The sequence below is a fragment of the Silurus meridionalis genome, chromosome 1 (assembly GCF_014805685.1).
Source record: "Silurus meridionalis isolate SWU-2019-XX chromosome 1, ASM1480568v1, whole genome shotgun sequence".
NCBI lineage: Eukaryota > Metazoa > Chordata > Actinopteri > Siluriformes > Siluridae > Silurus > Silurus meridionalis.
Genome location: NC_060884.1, coordinates 23,793,945 through 23,815,138, shown reverse-complemented (window position 1 = coordinate 23,815,138; position 21,194 = coordinate 23,793,945). Strand labels below are relative to the sequence as shown.

Here is a 21,194-nt window from a genome sequence, read left to right as displayed (position 1 = left end):
ACTCCAGTAATCATGTTAGTTCTCACTCTCCAGTGTTCTGTATTGTTGAAAGATTTATGATCAAACTCTTGATGTCACCCAGATGAGGATGGGTTCCCCTTTTGAGTCTGGTTCCTCTCAAGGTTTCTTCCTCATAACATCTAAGGGAGTTTTTCCTTGCCACAGTCGCCACGGCTTGCTCATCAGGGACAAATGCACACCATTCACCATCACTGTTGATTTGTGTAAAGCTGCTTTGAGACAATGTCTGTTGTGAAAAGCGCTATACAAATAAACTTGACTTGACTTGACTTAAATGTTGGATTATTGTATTACTAACCCCTTTCTTTTAAATTCCATAATATTTTTTTTACAGTTTGCATAGGTTGACCTAGACAAATCAATATTTTGCTGTAGAAGACATGCTTCTAGCTGTGGATTTCTGTAGGACTATCCTACTAATTTAAGTTAAATACATCTCTTTGTTTCAGATCATAACTCTAGCATTATCTACAAATTTAAGGTAATGTATCATATGCTAAATCTACAAGCAACAACTAAACTTATCAACAAATGTACAACCTCATGCCTCACTGTACAATAGATATCTATTGTCCTAGTTTTTAGATATGCAAAATCAACATTTGAGGTACAGTTAATTGTAAATGTGCTTCACTTATTACCAGTATTGACAACTGGCATAAACAGAAAGCTGGAAGAAAAAGAGAAATCCAAACACAGCATGGTCAAAGAGACATTTGAGATTTAATGCAAGGGGTTAAATGCACAAGATGAAACTGACTGGCTGATCACAGCTCATCAGAAACAGATGCTCAACACCCATAAATGTAAATGGATGACTGATTACAAACCTCCAGAAATTATGTAAACACTGCAAAATTGTTATCCTTACTACCTTATAATCATTTATTTATTTATTATTCATATTTTTATACTCCCTCATACATTTCTCTCCATTTATCAGCACAGCATCAGGGAAATTAAAGTGTCAATCTAAATGTTTTACTTTAGCCATAAGTTCTATATAGCATGTGATTAAAACAGTAAGCATCCACCGTTCACAAAAGACACCAGTAAAAACATGTCGGTGAGATTTTTTGGGTTTTATCAGATGAATGATCATTACACATAGTCTCTTAATTCTGATAAATTGTGTGCACTGTACATTCATTTGTTTTATAACAAAACAGTTTGTGCCAGACAATGGCACTGTTTCTGTAGGTTTTTTTTTTTTTTTTGCTACACATAAGGCAAAAGCTTGTCAAGCTTTTTAATGCACCCCTTTGGACTTTTGCAAGTATCTGTCAAGGCTCCAGTGTCATGTAGAACTCCAAAAGTGATGGCCAACTGGAGATTTTAAATGCAGGCTCATTTCAGAGAGCGACCTGTCTTTGGGCTTGGTGTTGTCTCAGGATGCACTGAAAAAAGACAAAACAGATGTTTAAGAAAGGAGAGGGAAAAGTCCAATAACAACTAGTAATTATTAAATAAATGTTTCATTACCACTTACTGATCTCAGAGTAAATTCAGAATGATTTTAGTGGGTTTTATGCTTAAATTGGCCAACATCATACCTACATATGCCTTTATATGAAAATATTTTTTTTTTTGGAAAAAAATATAAAGATATATAAAAATAAATAATAAAGATTCCACCCGGAAACATGCATAAATCTGTTAATACAGCATGTGACACTTTTATACAGGTTGTCATGCTATAACTTCCACTTCTACTGAAGGTCTTATACTTTATATTAACAAAAATATGTCATCTGACTAGGTCTTATCTGTTTTTTAAATAAACTTTTATACAAATGTACTTTGAGCACAGTGGGTAGTGTTGGTTGAAACAGCTTCTGAGTTCCCATTTCAATCCTAAGCTCAAGTGTACTCATACTCTGCTCTGTGTCTCTGTGTTTTTTCCAATTTCCTTACCACCTCCAAATACATAAAATTAGATTAGATTTAATTAGATTTGATTAATCATTATTTTAATTGTGCAGAGTACAAGTAAATATCCACTGAAAGGCCTGAAATGCATGTAGGTAGCATTGTGACCATAAACCCAAAGTTTTTCCCATAAAGGGTCAAAAATCAAACTCCATTAAATAAATAATAGAAATTATTATTTTTTTCATATAATTTTTTTTTCTGTTATCTGTGTAACTAATGCCGTTTTAGTTTTGGAGTTCTAATTCAGTGAATCTTATAGTACAGTGAGAAACAATTTATTGTAAACTAGAGTTCAGTGCCTCATACAGCTATTCAGTGACCGCTAATGGGAGACATAAAGCTACTTTTTAAAATTTTTATTTCCAAATGGCTTTTCCTCCTTTCATTTTCCTCGTCACATATGGTGGACCAAATTAAAGATTGGCCCACAGACCCTAGTTTTGGCATCTCTGCTATAAACTGAGTGTGTATGTACACTACCCTAAATTAATAATATTAATAATAATGCAGTTGATACTATATATATATATATATATATATATATATATATATATATATATATATATATATATATATATATATATTTGTATTATAACAATAATTATTATTAATAAACATAAAAACATACACAACAATGCCAGTGGTATAAAAAAAACTAGAGATTGTGTCACTGTGGACCCTCACGCTGTACCGGATTTGTTTTGCGCGTACATGAAACGGCTAAAGAGTCCATAGCCCTAGCGTTAGCTGCTAACCAGGAAGTGGTGGATGGAAGGAATGAAGACATTTGTTAAACTGAAATAAGATTACATATCTTTAGAAAATAAAATGTAACACACACACACACAAATTGTGGAAATTGTACTGAACCGTGACTTAAAACCCGAATATATATATATATATATATATATATATATATATATATATATATATATATATATATATATATATATATTTTTTTTTTTTTTTTTTTTAAGAAATCGAATTTTAGCTCAATTACAAAATAATGATCCCTCAGAAACGTATTAAGTGGCGGACCACAAATTTCTTTAGTCTCCGCCTCACACTTTGAGTGCATTTTTTGTTATTATTAAACTTGAACACCACACAACAATGTCAGGGGTATAAAAAAGAAACTAGAGTTAGCACAGTGTCACTGTGGCTACTCACTCTGTACTGGAAATAAGATTTGTTTTGCGCATACGTAAAAACGCTAAAGAATTCATTAGCCGCTAACCAGGAAGTGGCTAATGCTAGCACTATGGATTCTTTAGCGTTTAATGTCCAGCTTCAAGAATTTCACTTAAAAGAAAAAAATCCTGACAATTTTACATATTGAAGGAGTGAATGAAGGATGGAAGGAATAAAGACATTTGTTAAAGTATGTTAAATAAGTAGAACAGTTAAGTATATCATATGTTTCGAAAATAAAATATTAAATGTAAAAAACACACATTTACCATACACATCTGTGTTAACCAAATTAGGTCTAACAAATGTAAACTATTTAAATTAATGAAACTATTAAAATGTAATTAACTCTATTAATAAATTTTTATTTGATCAATTTAATTTGTGCCAATTTAATTGATTACCCATTTTAATCAATACAATAAAAAGTGTGTTGTATTGATTTATTCTATTTATAAAATATTACTTCTTTATATATTTAAAAAAATGATGTAATTGAACAGAATCGTGACTTAAAAACCGAGGCACATACCGAACCGTGTATTTTGTGTATTGTTACACCCCTAATATATATATATATATATATATATATATATATATATATATATATATATATATATATATATATATAAAACCTTTACCTTGACTAGCAATTTCATAACAGGTCTTTTGTGTTGATCTTAAATATACCAAGTTTGCATTACCATCTTTGTGGAGTGGTTGGCATGTCCTTGCATGAGGCCGCATTTTGCCTGGCAACTCTGAGGAGTCTCTGTAGTCTCTGGGCTTTGAAGGGGGCTCTGGGGTTGGACCTTGGCGAGCTTTTATAGGCAGTGGTGGCTTTCCAGTCATCATCCCGCCTCCTTCAGATCGAGATGGCACCACAGGCTTCTTGCTGAAGGACTGAGGCTGTAGATTGCTACTGCTGCTGTGGTTGTTGCTGCTGCTGGAAGTTGAGGGAGGATTCTGGCCTTTGGACTCAGAGCAAGTGAAGGAGCGAGTGCGAGGAGTAGGGACTGGAGGTGCACGATCAGAGTCAGACTCACAGCCTTTTGGAAATGCAAAAATCTCAGGGATTCCCAATTGCTCCTTTCTGGCAATTTCATGATCCTTGCCACATCCTGACTTCCCCATTGATCCATAAAGTGGGTTGTCAAACATTTCTGCTGGTTGCTCACCTTCCGCTCTAACAAGTAATTTTTCAACACACAAACACCACATATAATTTAATAGTGGCTATCAACTATGTGTAATTCAAATTCTTTTTTAAGATAAAATATACCTTTTATTCATACCACAGTGTGAAAAATCCCGAATTTTTTAATGCTTATAAAATACATTTATTTGCTAAAATTCAATCAAATTAAAGTTAATATATGTGTAAAGTCCATATGTTCACACATATACTGTGTGCCAGTCTGGGGAAATCTTTTACCATCTTTTCCCAGCTTGCCATATACTTTTAGATAGGAACACATAATTCTTAATTGCTGCCCTTTTTTAAAGACTATTATATTTTTTTATATTATTAATTTTTTATATTTTTGACAAGTAGTACAAGCAGTGTGGTAAATGATCCTGATCAGGCAAATCATGTGTTTTTAGTTAATTTGTTATTTTTTTTGTAAATAAATAAATAAATAAATAAACAAATATATAAAATCACATAAAAGTATTTGTTTTTAAAAAAATAATGAAAGAGATTATTGTTAGAGGTCTTGCTTTGAACCTTAAGGAAATAGGTTATAGGTTAAGGTTATTGATTATAGGTTATGGAAATGGGTTATAGGTATGGGTTCTAGGTTTCTAGGTTATAAGTTAGGGAAATATTTAGATGCACTCACTTTGGACTGGACAGCTTTCCAGTGGGGCTGCAAACAGACTGATCATATGCAATCTTTTTAGGTGAGGTGTTGCCAGGAGCTGAGTCTTTAGCCATGTGTCCAGAGGAGGCTCCTGGTCGGTACCCAGTGTAGCTCCAACTTGACTGACTGCTGCTTTTGTAGACAATGTCCATATAATTAGGATTACTAACATCAGAGACCAAAGACCTGCAAGTTATATATTAACCTTAATAAGAATTTGTTTGTTGTTTTAACAATTAATAGAAAACAAACTATAAAATGTCTTGTGGTCGTATTTCCACAGTGTAGTAGCATTAAGTATATTGTAATTAAACTGGACTTTATTTCTGTAACTGCATTCCTTTGCTATATATTATATACTTTTTACATTTTTCAAAAATACTTCACACTAATTGATAGATAAATGAATAATAACAAAAAAGATTTCAAGCCACTGTTAGTTACATTTTACTGAATTATCTATCAAATGCAGGAATGTAAGCATAAAATAAAACGCTTACTTACTTGTTGCTAAAATCTCCTGATTTGACTTTACCAGTTCCTGAGTCATCACTGGTCTTGATGAAATCTGCCGAGAAGAAAACACAGTCTGTTTTTGCATCTCTCTACATGTATATGCATATATACATGTATATACATGTGTATATATATATATATATATATATATATATATATATATATATATATATATATATATATATATATATATAAAACACCCACACTGTGCAGTGTGCAAACGTTTGTGGCATGTGCTTGTCTTACCATATAGTTTCTCTGTCAGTTTTCCTTCTGATGTGCGTAGTTGGATGCCTCCTGATAGAATACCTGTCTGCTCACCATGATGTGTGAGTGGGACATCAAACTCAGTGTAGGCATTCTCTGCACTCCGCAGAGCCACACATGTCTCCCCTGCATGCGATTCAGACAATTAAAGACATTCATAAGTAATTTAATTTTCATTCAAACAGACTAATACAAATTCAATAAAAGTTACATTAATACATTTACCATTAATGCCATTTGGTTAACGTGCTTAGCCAGAGCAACTTAAGGGCTTTAGCAGCTTAATGGTGCTATGATTTTGATTTCTCAACCTTTAAATCATTAGTCCAACATCTTAGTCCCTGAGTCCCACTTGCCAGCTACACTCAAAAATATATAAAAATATTTCTTAAATGCCACATCATGCTTACCAAATTCAAAATGGACCCAAAAAATTGACCCAAACAAAACTCATCAAACCTTGTTTTGTCTCATTGTGGGTATAGTCCTGTTTATGATTACGGGTATAAGTAAATGGAAACCAAAACCTCTACTGGGTCTCTTTATGTCCTTTTCCTCCATATACATATACAAAAACAATGTTACACCCCTTAACCTAGACTTGAAACAGGACTGTAACAGTTGACCAAGTTAAACAAGGGTGCTCAGTTAAAAAAAGGATTTAGCTGACTTCCTCAAATGGTTTAAACTTATCTAAAGAATCAAACACAATGCATCATATTGTTTATAATCAAAGACAGGCTGGCATGATACAGAACAGACCGACAAAGTTACTGTTATCACCACACACTCAACTATAAAGTTGAACCTTGAGGTAAGCAGTATTTTATATCTTTTGTAGTGTGTCCACAACTGCCAATAATTATTATTATTATTATTTTTAATAAACATGACACAATTTTATCCATTTATGGTTGCGTTTAACATTGTAGAACATCTGCAAAGAAGTTCTTTTAACATTTAAATGATAGCTATAAACAGACATTCCCCTATATGCCACATACAGAAAGATTTAGCATATCTATGATCTATGTTTTTTTTTAAGTGGTTTCGTATTTGTGTATAATTAAATTTGGGTTATGTGGAGCAATGATCATATGTGTCCCTTTAAATCAGCTGATGCAAAGGAACACGTATGTTCATTTCCCCACATATCCTAAATTAAACCAAAATGTGTATATAAACATATATAAACTGTTATATAAAAAAAAAAAGTTGTATAACATTTAACAGCGCTGTAGTATAAATTAGTACATGGCAAAATCATATTCGTGTTTTAAAAACACCTACCATATGATTCATCACTGTCTGTGGATGTTATACTGATGAGTATGCTGCTCTAGTAGGTATTCTGGGTCTGAAATGATGGGAGTAAGCTGCAAATAGATAAAAAAAAAAAAATCAAAAACATTTACTATAATGTTCCAGGATTTAGCTTTACATAATGTGAATACGAAGCAGATTACCTCTACATGTGCTGCAAACCGAACCCTTATGGAACCCTCAGTGCTTTCTTGATTATCTATCTCAGAACTCTTGACAAATTCTATGAATTATTTGCAAAAAAAAGAAATCTTTAATCTGTCAACTCAAAACCAAGCAGATTTTTTGTACATTCGAGGGGTGTAATGGTACACGTAGTCATACGGTGCATATGTGTACCGAATGCCATCCTTTTAACATGTAGAACATAGTTAAAATCTGAGTTACCTCAAGAACGTTTAAGTGGTGGACCTCAAGATTGTTTAGTCGTCGCCTCATACTTTGAGTGCATCTTTTAATTATTAAACTTGAAAACATACAAAACAATGTCAGGGGTATAAAAAAGAAACTAGAGTTAGCACAGTGTCACTGTGGCTACTTACTCCATGCCGGAAATAAGATTTGTTTTGTGCATGCACAAAAACGCTAAAGAATCCAAAGTGATAGCATAAGCCGCTAACAAGGAAGTGTCAAGAAGCTAACGCTAGCACCATGGATTCTTTAACGTTTTATGTCCAGCTTCTGTATTACCCAAATGGGGTCAAAAAAAATCTAAACTATTTAATTTAATTTGATTTATTCGATTTTATTTTTATAAAACATTATAAAATATTATTTAATATATTATTTAACCAAGCAGGCATTTTTATTGAAATTGTTTTAAAAATGTAAACTGTTAAAATGTCGATGATCACAAATGTTAATAATAATAAATAATAAAAAAAAAATAACAAGCACTTCTATGTTTTGCATTTCTTTCCCCTAACGTACCGAAATTGAACCGAAACGTGACTTAAAAAACAAGGTACATTCCGAACCATGAATTTTGTGTACTGTTACACCCCTAGTACAGACTGAAATGAACTTACTTTCCAAGCAGCTTGAATGGTATTCAATGAAAAATCGTGTCTTGGATTTGGTCCTAAGTATAGCAACACAGTTCATAAATTTTATTGCACCCTGAGACTCCTTTGTTGGATCTGAAAGGACAGAAAAAAAAATGATCATCCATTAAGCTACAGAGGTGAAATTCCTTTCTTCCTACGAGTCTTCCAAATCGTATAACGTATTAACAAATTAATCAGCTATGATCAGGCTGTTGTTTCTGCTGATTCTCAAATTCCTCTGGACCATATAAATTAAATTTTAACAATACATTGCCAACAATACATTGCATTTTACTGTAGAACATTTTAATCCAAGAATGTTTCAATAAAAAAGGGTGCTTTATACTTTGTCACATGTACATTACAGCACAGTGAATTATCATCTTCGAAAACCCCGTGGTGTTAGGAAGCTAGGGACAGAGCACAGGGTCAACCATAATACAGTGCCACTGGAGCACAGAGGGTTAAAAGCCTTGCTCAAGAATGCAAGTGGCAGCTTGGTGATACTGGGGCTTGAACCACCAACCTTCCAAAAAGTAGCCCAGAGCTTTAACCACTGAGCTACCACTTCCACCATTCAGTATTAATTAATTTAGTATCACCAAATTAATTAATTACAGCAATACATTTTGTATCACTGATTACAATGTGTTAATGAAGTTTAGTAAAGTATTTAATTAAGTAATCCGATTCCCATTGATTCTGGAAAAACAACAAGCATGATACATTTTATAGATTTAGTCTAGATTCTGGAAGCATTGTAGTATCACTACTGGAAAGTATTAACCATTTATTATAAATTTGGCTTTAATTATAAAAGCCAAAAAAATGCAATATGTTGTTCCACGTGGCTCTACATTAGGCCATCTTAAATTCTTACATGAATAGAAATGTGCATCTGATATTGGGTAATCAGTGTTATCGCAGTATAAATGACTGCAAAACTAAAGCTACAGAGAAGTTTTGGCTTGTACTGTTGACCTATTAATTCCCACAATTCTCACAATTTATGTCACATCTAGGTTATTATAAAGGAAAGACTAAATCTGTAACAAAATGTTCAAAAGAACATGCACATGTGAAGGTCATGTTTTCACAAACATTCTACTCTATAGTGTGTACACCATGAATCTAATAGATAAATAGCATTAACAGCATACCATTCTTAGAGACAAACTGTGAAGACACTCCAACATCAAATGTAGCAAAAACAGGACAGTGATCGCTTGTCATGATGTCATTTGTGCATCCTGAAAATGGATAGAAAGAATGCAAATGTTATAATTGATTAAATGTACTGCTGCACAAGTTTCTGCCTTCCAAAATGTTCGACTTTTAAACTCCTTCAACTAACCATATGAGTGACAAGCCACATGAACCTGTGGGTAGGACTTGCGAAGCACACGGTCACACCATGAGGGCAAGTTGTATTTTGTCTGTTGGTGAGATAAGGAGAGGGAAAGTGAATAGCCTTGTATGTTTTAACCACACAAGTTAAGTAAAAACATATGAGAAATAAACCTAAAATGATTGTGTGAAAGAGACCATAGTACTCTTTGGATTTCCTTTTAGAGTAACCTGGAGTTTAGTACATAGGATCAATATACAGTATCTGTCTGTGCAGGGTGACAATGTATATATTGTATTCTTTAAAATGTATGTAGCTAACTTTCTTTAAACTGTCTTTCAAAATTCAATGACAAAAAAAATACCCCTGTGGCTTTGGCTTTGGTATAGACATATCTTTCATGGGTATCTCTCTCAAATCGATATGTTGGGGGAAATGTGATGTCTTCTTCATCTGTAAATGTAAAAAAAACATAGATAGAATAAAAAGTAATTCTTTAAACAACTTGAAATAACATTCTGTAAATCTTTCAAGGTCATCATAGGAAAAAGCATTTGAAAAAGTATTTAACCTAGATAAGCCCTTCATTACAACTGACATAAATAAACATGACGTATTTAATAAGATCTATTGTTCATCAGGTTTTAGCAGTTTATAATTAATTTCACAAACACCAAGTCAAGTGACTAAGATGATTATTAACAACCTACTTAATTAACCTGGAAAGTGTCATAACACATTCTTGTAAAAAAAAAAGATATTTTGTTAACCAAATGCTATATATTCCAGATAAATTAAATATATGACAAAGCAAAAACTGTAATATATACTATCCACATAAAAATCAAGTTACACCATTTTTTGTATTAGTATAGTTACTGAATAGTTTGCCCCAACAAGCATAAATAGTAGTTTTGCAAAGTCATGCAAAGGACAAGGTTTTTGAATAAACTGAAACTCTTGAGTGTATTGGACACTGCTGAGAACTAAAAATATCAGAAACTGCAAATGTGATGGAATTTGGGCGAGAGTTTAACTTCTCATATTATACTATGTATTGTAAATTTCACTTGAGGTCTAGTGTAGAGGGAGATTGGGTCAGAGGTGTTTTTTTTCAAGTTGCATAGTGATGAGTAAACTTGGGCTAGAGTAGAATTTTTCATTTGGTTTAGTAAGATGCTTTAGTCAAAAATAAAATCTGCATAGTGACATAGGCACAAAAATGTAGGGGGGAGGTTTTGGTCCAGGACTGAATTTTACAGGTTGTTTTGTTGTTTTGGTCATGGTCAAGGGTGTAAAGCCAGACTCTCACCATAGTACAGAAAAACCTTTTCATCTGCTCTTTCCATGTTGAGCTGATCTCTGTTTAACAGTTCCTGATACTGCTGTTGTTTGATCTTCATCACAATGTTCTCTGCTTCCTGGAAAATTCAAAACAACAGTACAAAAGCTAGTGTCTCTTCCTGTCTAGTTATGTTAACCTCTTCTGTTTTTAACTGCTCCATTAAATGTGAAACTAAAGGTTTGCAGCCAGGCGAATTATATTTTTAGATTATTAGTTTCTTTTCCATTCTTTTTTTTAAGAAAAATTATAATTTAGGCCTAGCATATTACATTTGATAAAAAAAATCTTACATTTGATATAAAAAAACTATTATAATGTTGTGAACAATGTAAGTTTACTGGACAATAATTTACAGTTAGGATACATATATGAATAATGATTCATTTTTTTCACCCCTGGTGGAAGGTCAATTCGATAGTTGAGATCCCCAAGCCAAAAGAGGTGTGTGAATCGAAGAGTAATGTCAAACGGATTGAGTTTCTTATCTCCTAGGTTCAGAAAGCGCAGGATGCTGACATAGTTCTGATTTCGTCTGGCAAGAATAAAATAAGAAAATAAAATGAATCAAAGAAGTTCATATATACTGTTTAAAATCAATTGCTTTATCATTTTAAATCTTAAGTTATATCACGATGACAGTTTTTTTACGTTCTAGAATGAACTTAAACATTACCTGAGCTTCTTTTCGCTCCCCGAGGTCAAGTGACTGTTAACAAACCCAAACGAGGTGTCATTAAACATAAACGATACTCCCACTGCTCCTTTATTTCCTGAACAATGCAAACACACAAATATAGATTTAAAGAATGTACATATCATGCAACATTAGTCTTGATGAGTAGTGGTTATATTTTTTAGTTGTAGTCAAATGTTAGAGTGGAGATTAACTGACCCAGGGCATTAGCGATTCCAGTCTTAACACTGTCACAGAAGATGTGGGAGATCCGGTTCTCATGTTCCGGCTTAGCAAGAACAATGATTCTTATATTCCACAGTGTCTGAGTGGCAATCTTGTGAGGGATTAGAAAATGGGCATCAAAATTACCAGTCATCAGAAAAAAAAGAGAAGTAAACACTGCAGAGGAGAAAAGCAACTTCTGTAAGCATGTATTATGGAATCCTGGGAAGGATCATCTTTACTGTGGTATTTCATGTAATATTAGTAAAAAATGTCTTAAAACTAAAAAGGACTACGAAACGAAATAGTGATTGTTTTCTTGATGTATTCACACATTCTACTTGGAGAATTTTACTAGAAGACTAAATATGCTTCTTTTTTCACCTCTTTTTTTAAATTCAACCTCAGACCATACTTTCATTCCATAGCCTTTGGGAATGGAAAAATTTGTTTCTTTTGCACATTTTCCCTTGACATCACTGTTCCCATGGCAGTCAAAATTCCACAAATGTATTTTGCTTTTTTCACTTTTCTTTTTTCCTCTGAAATGTCAATGCTTTGTTGTCCAACTGTGTTCACCTGTTCTTTGTTAATCCTTGGTTAGGTTATGTTTATTTGTAGCATTGTACACGTTTGATTATGTTTTCTGTACCAGAAATGTGGTACAGAAAACATAATTGCCTAATAAAGAGTTGGAGAGGAAAAAAGTTGTTTTAAATAACAGAATGTACAGCATGTTGGTCAGTTTTTTTTTTATGCAAATGGTATAGCTGAGTATCGTTTTCACACCTTTAACATTGTTTTACAGTTAGAGTAACATTATATCTTTTATTCCAACACATCAAATGATTAACTTAATCAGTCTTTGATTGTATTGAGTTAATACAGTCTTTGCATTATAAGTAATTATTGGCATTTTCAATAAAAATAACCTCTGTTTTTTGTGTATATTATTCAGGGTACTGTCCTTGTTCAATGACGAAATGTTAACACTCAAAGAAAATTCGCATAGAAATCACATATAAAAATGGATGGATTTAGACATTTTACATGCTATACTTATAATATTTTCTAATGTAATGGACTGTTCACATGTAGTCCACGTTCACATTATTTGTTTATTCCACGTGATTTCTTACACATTCATTTATTTTCACTGGTGGTTTTTGCACTCTTCACTATCACATATTTTACTTGATTTGTTTTTCCCAGTGTAATTACCAGTAACATGAAAAAACACTTACTCCATGTGATTTTTCCATCAGGAAACTATAACTAAAATGTACTATTTTCTAATCTCTTGCCTCACACACAAAAATACAGGTATTATTAGAAAACAAAACAAACTACCCCTTAACACTTATGTTTTCAGTATAAATCAGTTAAATCTTATAATATAAATAAGTAGTGCTGTACCTGTTTAAAGCTGATGTTTGTGATGTCCCTAAGGGTTCCCCTTACAATATCTATCCAATCCTTCTCTCCCATTGCATCTTCCTGTGTTCCAATGACATAGATGTCATGTGGGATCTGACTGGCTGTGTCATCACGAGTCTTTCCTAGTCCCTTGGATTGAAACCATGAGGTAATATTGGGTGGTGGGTTAGCATTTCCTGCGAACAAAAGAGCACATCTAGATGTAAAGTTAAATCCATAGGAACCTTTGCTGGAACTTGAACTGACTTGTCTGTCTTGTAGGTAATACTGTATAGTGGAATTATACTCTTTTCTTTTTTACAGTACTAAGTATGATGAATGTTTGAACATACAGTTGGGTAAAGGCTGTTGAAGTATAAACTTGGTCTGGAGCAATTAATAGTGCAATTTTTAAAACAGTGCTGATGACACACTTACCCATGTTCCATGTGCCAACAAATAAGCTGATCATATCCGGCTCGGCCTTATCTGTATGCTTGTTTTTCATCTGCTGAAGTAATTGACAGAAACCTTCTCGTTTCTGAAAAATTCAGACACAAATATATGTAGATGTATGTGAGAATTTTTATGTGAGAATGTGTGATTTACATGTTGAAAGGAAACAAAAAAATCCCAAATTTGTCATATATATTTATATTAGAAATATATTGAAATCTAATGTTGTCTTAGAGGATATATACATAAGAGAATATATAAATACATTTTTAACATTAAAAAAAAAAACATTTATTCATTGTCATGCTGCACCTTCGTGTCATTAAAGACAAATTCTTTACGCTGAGTCTTCTCCTTCTCAGTCTCCAACACTATCTCCAGTTTGGTGTGCATCTTCTTGGATTTTACCAACTGCAAGACTACATGATGACAAAAATAGACCATTAGTAATTTCTTCCTATTCAAGTTCCAAATTAAGTCATTTGGATGCTTCACACTTCCGTAAATACTCTTTAGGAAATAGTGAGTGTATACAGCATGTTTGCAAATCAAAAAAGTCTTTTGAAAGATCTTTTTTAAAAAATAAATGTTTTTTATATGTCACTGTTATTGAGAGAACTGCATGGGCCAATGAGAAATGACAAGTCATTTCCTTTTTAAAGTTACTAAACACATGTGCCCTTTAACACATTCTATTCTCCTCACAAATGTGCAAAGACGTACTTTTGTTGTGTACAAAGTATTTGTCCTCAGGTCCATCTCTGGATTTCTTGAAGTAAACTTTTCCACTTTCTACATCAACCTTTAGGAACATTTTGTTTGAAATGCCAAGAGAGTCTGATTTTACCTGTTAGAACAGAAACAGAAAACAAAAATAGAAATTTGTCTTATGAAATTTGTCTTATGAAACTACAGAATCAAGTATGAAGAGATTCTGCAGAGAAACAGTGCTTATTTCACAACTACCCAGATGTCACAATACCCCTGCACATTAGGCAAACAGGACTCCCATATTTGCATGTAGCTGTGGAAAGCAAAAAACTAGAGGATCATATGAATGTAACGATGACGTTTATTTATCTACATTTATTTCTATAAAAGTTTTTTTTCTCACTTCAAATGTTACAGGCGGTATGAGTGACTTTCTATGGCCTCCATCATATCCAGCAGATTCAAATACTGTAGTCTTAGCCTGGAATAAAGAATGCATGTTTTATCAATGTTATATTGAAAACAGAATTTTTGTACTATTTAGAGAAAGAAGGGAATAATTAGCAGTGCAAAAATTATAAATACCTTGTCTTCAATTGAATACAAAATCTTGGTCAGTTGCTCAAGCCTAAAACCCATAGACTGGTTGGCATCAAGTGAAAGCTAAAATAAAAAAAGATAAATGTGTAGAAAGGATCAAAAACAGAGATTTTTGTTTAATCTTTAGCTATGAAAGCACACTAACCTGTCCTCGAAGTCTTCCAGCTCCAGGTGACATTGGCTGATCTACAATTTTCTGTAAGGCTTCCAGAGTTGGGAGTGTACGGGAAATTTCACTATGCAAAATAAAAACAAATTTTGGTTAATAGGAAATGGCCTATAAATGCCAGTGTTTCTTCCTATTTTTTAGCATCAAAATATTAGAAAAAAATTTGCTTGATTTATACATGTTGAGGTTCTTGCAGATAGTCTTGAGAAGCTTCTTCAGGTTGGGTAGAGTGGGGTTTCCATTATGTACCTGCTCCACATCCAGACCCACAGCCGAGCTGAAGTAATCCTGGATTGCCTTTTGATGATCTTCAGAGAGGCTGTGTGTTTAACAAGTCAACTGATAACTGATAGAGATGCAGAATAACACTACGCCAGACAAGTAAAACAAAATTAACATGTACTTTTAGACGTGAAACAGATAATCATTATATAGTTAAATTATTCAGTATTGTGAGATATTGCTGTAAAGATGACATGTATAAATGTATAAATCATGCATTACTGTGACATGTCGACAAGTTGCAACCGCTGAAGGTAAGTGTCTTTGATGGACATGCGGCTTGGTTCTATTGTTTTTACAGGCTCAGCATGGCATTCTCTACTTTCGATGAGTGGGAGGTTCCGAGGTGGAAGCTGAGGAGGTAAACTGAATTGCTCTGTGGGAATTAAAATGAACAGACCGGAATGACAAATCATCCACTACTGCATGATTTGCACACAATACATTTTTTTCATACATACATTTATCTAAATCCGAGCCCCAATGCAAACAGAATTTTAACTTTGCTGAAATTTTGTATCTTTATTAATATATGTACTGTAACTCAACAGATTAGATTTTAAAACCTTTTAAAATACTAATTAGGCCATACTGTTGGTGAGTTTTAAATACATACCACCTTCACAAGATACAGAAGGTACAGAACAATGTGCCACCTCACTATTAACCAACAGTACAATTTACTATGTTTTTCTTTCTCACAACGTGTACAAATAATAAATAAACACTTTTAGCAATCCTGTTACCAACCTGGTTCATCCTCTGGCTCCTCCTCCTTCTGCACAGGATACTGCAGATGTGTGACTAAACCCATGTTCTCCTTATAGTAAGCCTCCACCAGCTCTGAGATTCCAGAGAAGAACCGAATGGGGACACCTTCAGATGCCTGAAAGCAATGGGGAAGAGGAGCAAAAGCTTTTTAGTGCATTCACAACAAAGTGCAAAAGTTTACAAACCTTGTTTAAAAAGGTTGTTACTATAAATAACAGTTCAATCATATTGAAAATCAATATATGTTTTAAATCATTTGAAGATTAAAAGAAAATTCTTAGTCCATGTATAGTTATTTCCTGTTTTTCTATAAAATTATAAAAGACAAATAACATCAGTGAGTCAAATTAAGTGCAGAATAATCAGGATAACCAATAAATAAATATATGTTTAAACAACTAATGCTTAAAGAACTAAAATTAGCATTTTGACTAAATTATTATTATTTACTTTTATTTTTAGGCAGAGATTGTATCAAATGTCAAATTATATGTGTTAAGCAAACATTATAGGATGTATACTTAATTATACTTTCTACTATGTACTATTGATACTTCAAGGTTTAATAATCTTAAATATATTTTGTAAAAACCTACTTCTACACTACTGTATATAATGTCCTATTGCTACATTTTTTTTATGTTCATTATTTCTGTAAAAACATCATAATTTAAACAAGTTCAGTTTGAATCAGAAAAGAGAAGAGGAAAAATTAGGTTGTTAGGGCGTGGTTCCTGGTCTCAATGCATGAAAAGTTCTCTCAAGTCGTTGTAGGCAATATGGCATGAAGTATAGCAGTAAATAGTTCAACTACAGTGGAGAACTGCATACACATAGGGGACAAAATAAATTATTAACCAGTAGCTCTGATATGTTGAAAAGATTTTGCTGGACAAATTTGTCCCCTTTACAACAAGTTACCCAACTTATGTCCTGCAGAACCCCCTTATAGCGTGAAAAGAGTGAAAATAATCACATGCCTAGCCTTCACTGTCACCAGATCTCAACAAAACTGAATGCCTCTAGCATTATGAATGCCTGTGGAGTGACAATGCTCTCCACCACCATCATCATAACCAAACTGACAGATTATCTGTTAAAAGAAAAGTCTTCCTCCTTCCAAGACAGATCTTGACTTGTAAAACCTGTGCCAAAATGCATATTAACTGTTGTGGTGGCTTATGAAGGCCCAAAGCCTGACTAAGATGCATATTTGTATTTTCTTTCATTGCCACCCATCAGTAGATAGTTTTTCGGTCTGATAATAGCAAAGAAAAATCTATTCACAATAATGTTCGCTGTAATATTTGACCTAAAACAGTGTTACTTTGGTTGGCGTCCATTTTACTGTTCTTAGTCGCAACATGGCTGTCAGGAGTAGCAATGGCTGCGTTAGTGTTAGAGAGTCTCCCACACACTTTTCACACATTTCAGCATGCCCTGCTAAACCACTTTTTATCAACCCTAATTAGAGATGAAAAACTTGCATTTCAGAAACTTTCCAGTCAGAGCCCAGTGCTAGAAGAACCTGTGGCTTTTCTTACGCCCACGCAAAAGGTTAATTTAAAACTGAAGCACTGCTTTAGTTTAAAACTAAAAGAGGAAGAACTACAAGGCAGACAGATATTAAAGATTATTCTACAGTTTTGCTCATTACAGAGCATCCTCATATCAAATTCCACATAGATCTGAGAATGCTCCTAAGAGCCAAGTAAAAAAATAAACATTACATGCACAAAGTCTATTTTAATACATTTGATTTATGCTTTGTTGGCCGTAAATGTACCTTTTGTAGTCAGTACAGTTTTGCATTGTTTCACACAATGCACAATAAAAGCAACAAGTGGTGTTGCAGCTGCAGTAGTGTGCTGTTAGCTCAGTGTCTGCAGTACAGAGGCAAGAATAGATGCTGCCTAAAGAGACAAGACAACCACACACCAGAGGCAGGGTGTCCACAGCAGCTGAGCTGACAGCTGCCATGAGGCCACACATTCATAGAAAAACTAAAAACACCCTCAACCAAAATCTAAAAAATTTATAGAAGGTTAGATGTCTGATGCTGCTTGCTGTGTTAGTATTAATCGCAGATTTGGGGGAAAAAACAGATTGGAACAGATTTTGGAAAAACATTTAAATAATTTATATATGTATATAAAAATATACAACTTTAGATTAAATCAACTTCATGTGAGGGGAAATCCTAGCCAAATATATGGTTCAAGTTTATAGATTCAGAGGTCAAGTATAAGCATTTTAACAGTCCTAAGATCTAGAATAGACTATGCACTATAGTCTTTTTTTTTTTTTAAAACAACCCACAAATTATTACAATAATACAACAGCTCAGACAGCATGATGATACAATGTTATAAATTTCTTCTGTATTTAATAGAGCCATTCATCAGTGTTGTCCTGTCTGAAATATAATGCACATTGGATAGATAGATAGATAGATAGATAGATAGATAGATAGATAGATAGATAGATAGATAGATAGATAGATAGATAGATAGATAGATAGATAGATGTGTAGTGTATAGCCTGCTATGTATCTCATTAATTTACTTACTATAGACACAATAATGCATTAAGTATGAATTTCTATTTATCTATCTATCTATCTATCTATCTATCTATCTATCTATCTATCTATCTATCTATCTATCTATCTATCTATCTATCTATCTATCTATCTATCTATCTATCTATCCCATGTTTTAAATAATAATATTTTAAAAGAATATGAATATTTCAATTTTATTGAACAAAAGAAAAACTTGACATAACCTCTATGTGCTACTAGACCATTCCTGCATTTTATGCTCATATATTATTGGTTTCAGATTACTTTAAGACCTGAAATCAAACATGTTCTCCTCACAGAGTGATGTTCTTCTGCATTCTCTTACCTGTACAGAAATCTTTTTATCTTCATTGGGTAGAATTCTGTATGTATATACGCAGTTCTGGTACCTGCATATGCACAAACATAATCCTGTTTCAGTAAGGAGCATAAACTAATGAATGGCAGTAATAATGAAAGGTGTGCATGTACAATGCTCTTTTAATCAATTTATATTGTGCATGATTTGGGCTAAACAGGAAATGGTGAACTTTTGTATATGTGCAAGCATTAGCAGTTTACCTCTATGCATAGAGCTTTGAACAGTTACACTGTCAACATTGTCAAAAGTTAACCAAAATTCATATTAGCTCAGTTCTTTATACTCTAGGTTTGCTGGTCTCTATTAGTAAATACTATTTGCAACACATTTCATGTTTGCTGTATATGTAAAACACTGACCTTAAGTGTCATTTGCATGCATTTACATGGCTTTAAAAAGCTACTCCAGTCAGAGAGCAGTTTGGTGTATTCTGTTAGCTAAGACGAAATCTACATGCCATTCCACAAATAAGCAGCTTGCAATGGAACATTTTTTTGTTTGTTTCAGTGTCATTAAAGATCATTGCAATGTCATGGTTGTCATGCATCAGTTCTTTGTTCTACTAGTAGCTGTTGGGTTCTTGTTCAACCTTTCAGCCAGTAGTCTTTCTATCTGAGTAAGACTAAGGTGGTGGACAAAAGGCACTCTAATATACCATTTTACATAACTGTCACAGCATGCAAAAAGCTTAAACTCTCTTTCAATAAATATATGTTGATTTCCTGTTCAAATAGGACAATGATGAAAGTAATCTTACATCTAGTAGTGGGGTGTAAAGAAAGCATTGCTTGTGATATAAACCTAAAAATATGCCCCCACCCTATACCCCCCCAAAAAAAACAGAAAAAGAAAAAAAAGAAAAGCTTATTTTTACTTTTATTCCATGCATGACAGTAATGGAAACAAAGAAGTGACTAAGTCTTTAAATGAAAACACAACAGAAACCTAAAATATTCCATAAACAGACAGAAAACAGAACAAAAACAGACTATGTGATAAAAGGAAATAAGTCAAATGAAGGGTGAAAAACTAAAGTAGAACAAAACAGAAGACTTTCAGACACATTTAAGATTCAACCATAAGCTTGATTAAACAGAATCTTTTTTAAATGATCTGGGTGCTATTTTGTACACATTAGCATTGCTGCATGTTTAGCTGGCCCAGCAAAAATGACCAAGCTTGTTGGCCAGACTGGTGTACTCACAGCACGCAGAGGGCATAAGCTCCTTGTATGGACTCGCTGTCTCTGAGGAGGAAGCTCCCATCCTTGGCATTTTTGGAGAGCAAGTCCTCTGCCATAGAGCGAGTAATATTGCCATGGTACCAAGGCTGATGGGACGACATCCTGTCTAGTGAACCCTTTCTCCCCGATCACTGGTTAAGCTTCAGCAAAACTCGAGGTCAGATTCAGCGTCCCTCCAAGGCCCGTTTCATGGCGTTATTTACGTCAGAGTGCAGCCCGTTCTCTCTCTCTCTCTCTCAAACACACTCTCTCGCATACACACACACATACACACTGGCTCTTTCTGTCTCTCTTCCTGTTAAATAGGCGAAAGCTGCAAAAAGGAAGCTACTACAAACGCAAGGGTGAACTTCCTCATTCTGTGTGCAAGTGAGAGAGAGAAGGGCCAGAGAGCTGACTGGTTAACACAGAAACAGCACTGCAGAAATAAAGACTAGTTTGCCCAAATTGTTATGTACTTTTATACAATCCAATACCTTAAACCTTGCATGCATACTCTGTGTCTACCATGATATTTATTATTTATAATGTAACACAAATGTATTTATAAATACAAATGCACATGGCAGAGATTATGATACTTTTAAGATTGTGATGCAGTTTTGATGGGCTGTGATAATTGCACACAGGCAACAAGGTGATGCAGAACTGCAGAAGGTAGTGAAAGAAGCTAAAGCTGCATATGCAGTGGTTTTTCAGGGCTGTGTGTTTATTTACACAGGTCATGCATAGGCATGCTTGCTTATGATAGTATGATAAGATATCCAGTACAGCTGTGTTTATTTATACAGGCTGAGCTTAAAAGTATAGCATAGAGTGTTCACTTGCACATGTCATGCATAACTGTGT

The 21,194-nt window shown here is 33.6% G+C and overlaps 1 protein-coding gene across 1 annotated transcript; it reads right to left on the bottom strand.

Annotated features, from left to right (window-relative positions):
- Nucleotides 1-725: 725 nt before the first annotated feature.
- inpp5d (inositol polyphosphate-5-phosphatase D) lies at nucleotides 726-20,649 on the bottom strand. The gene is given in 28 exon segments (XM_046847544.1): nucleotides 726-1,418; nucleotides 3,849-4,330; nucleotides 4,989-5,195; nucleotides 5,514-5,577; nucleotides 5,772-5,918; nucleotides 7,083-7,123; nucleotides 7,125-7,168; nucleotides 7,259-7,338; nucleotides 8,144-8,254; nucleotides 9,322-9,411; nucleotides 9,516-9,597; nucleotides 9,874-9,962; nucleotides 10,822-10,930; nucleotides 11,248-11,386; nucleotides 11,528-11,624; nucleotides 11,747-11,864; nucleotides 13,169-13,365; nucleotides 13,607-13,709; nucleotides 13,937-14,043; nucleotides 14,348-14,471; nucleotides 14,739-14,816; nucleotides 14,921-14,998; nucleotides 15,081-15,171; nucleotides 15,283-15,423; nucleotides 15,609-15,762; nucleotides 16,137-16,272; nucleotides 19,067-19,130; nucleotides 20,307-20,649. Coding segments are annotated over 28 exon segments (3,363 nt in total). The 5' UTR covers nucleotides 20,447-20,649; the 3' UTR covers nucleotides 726-1,368.
- Nucleotides 20,650-21,194: the final 545 nt, after the last annotated feature.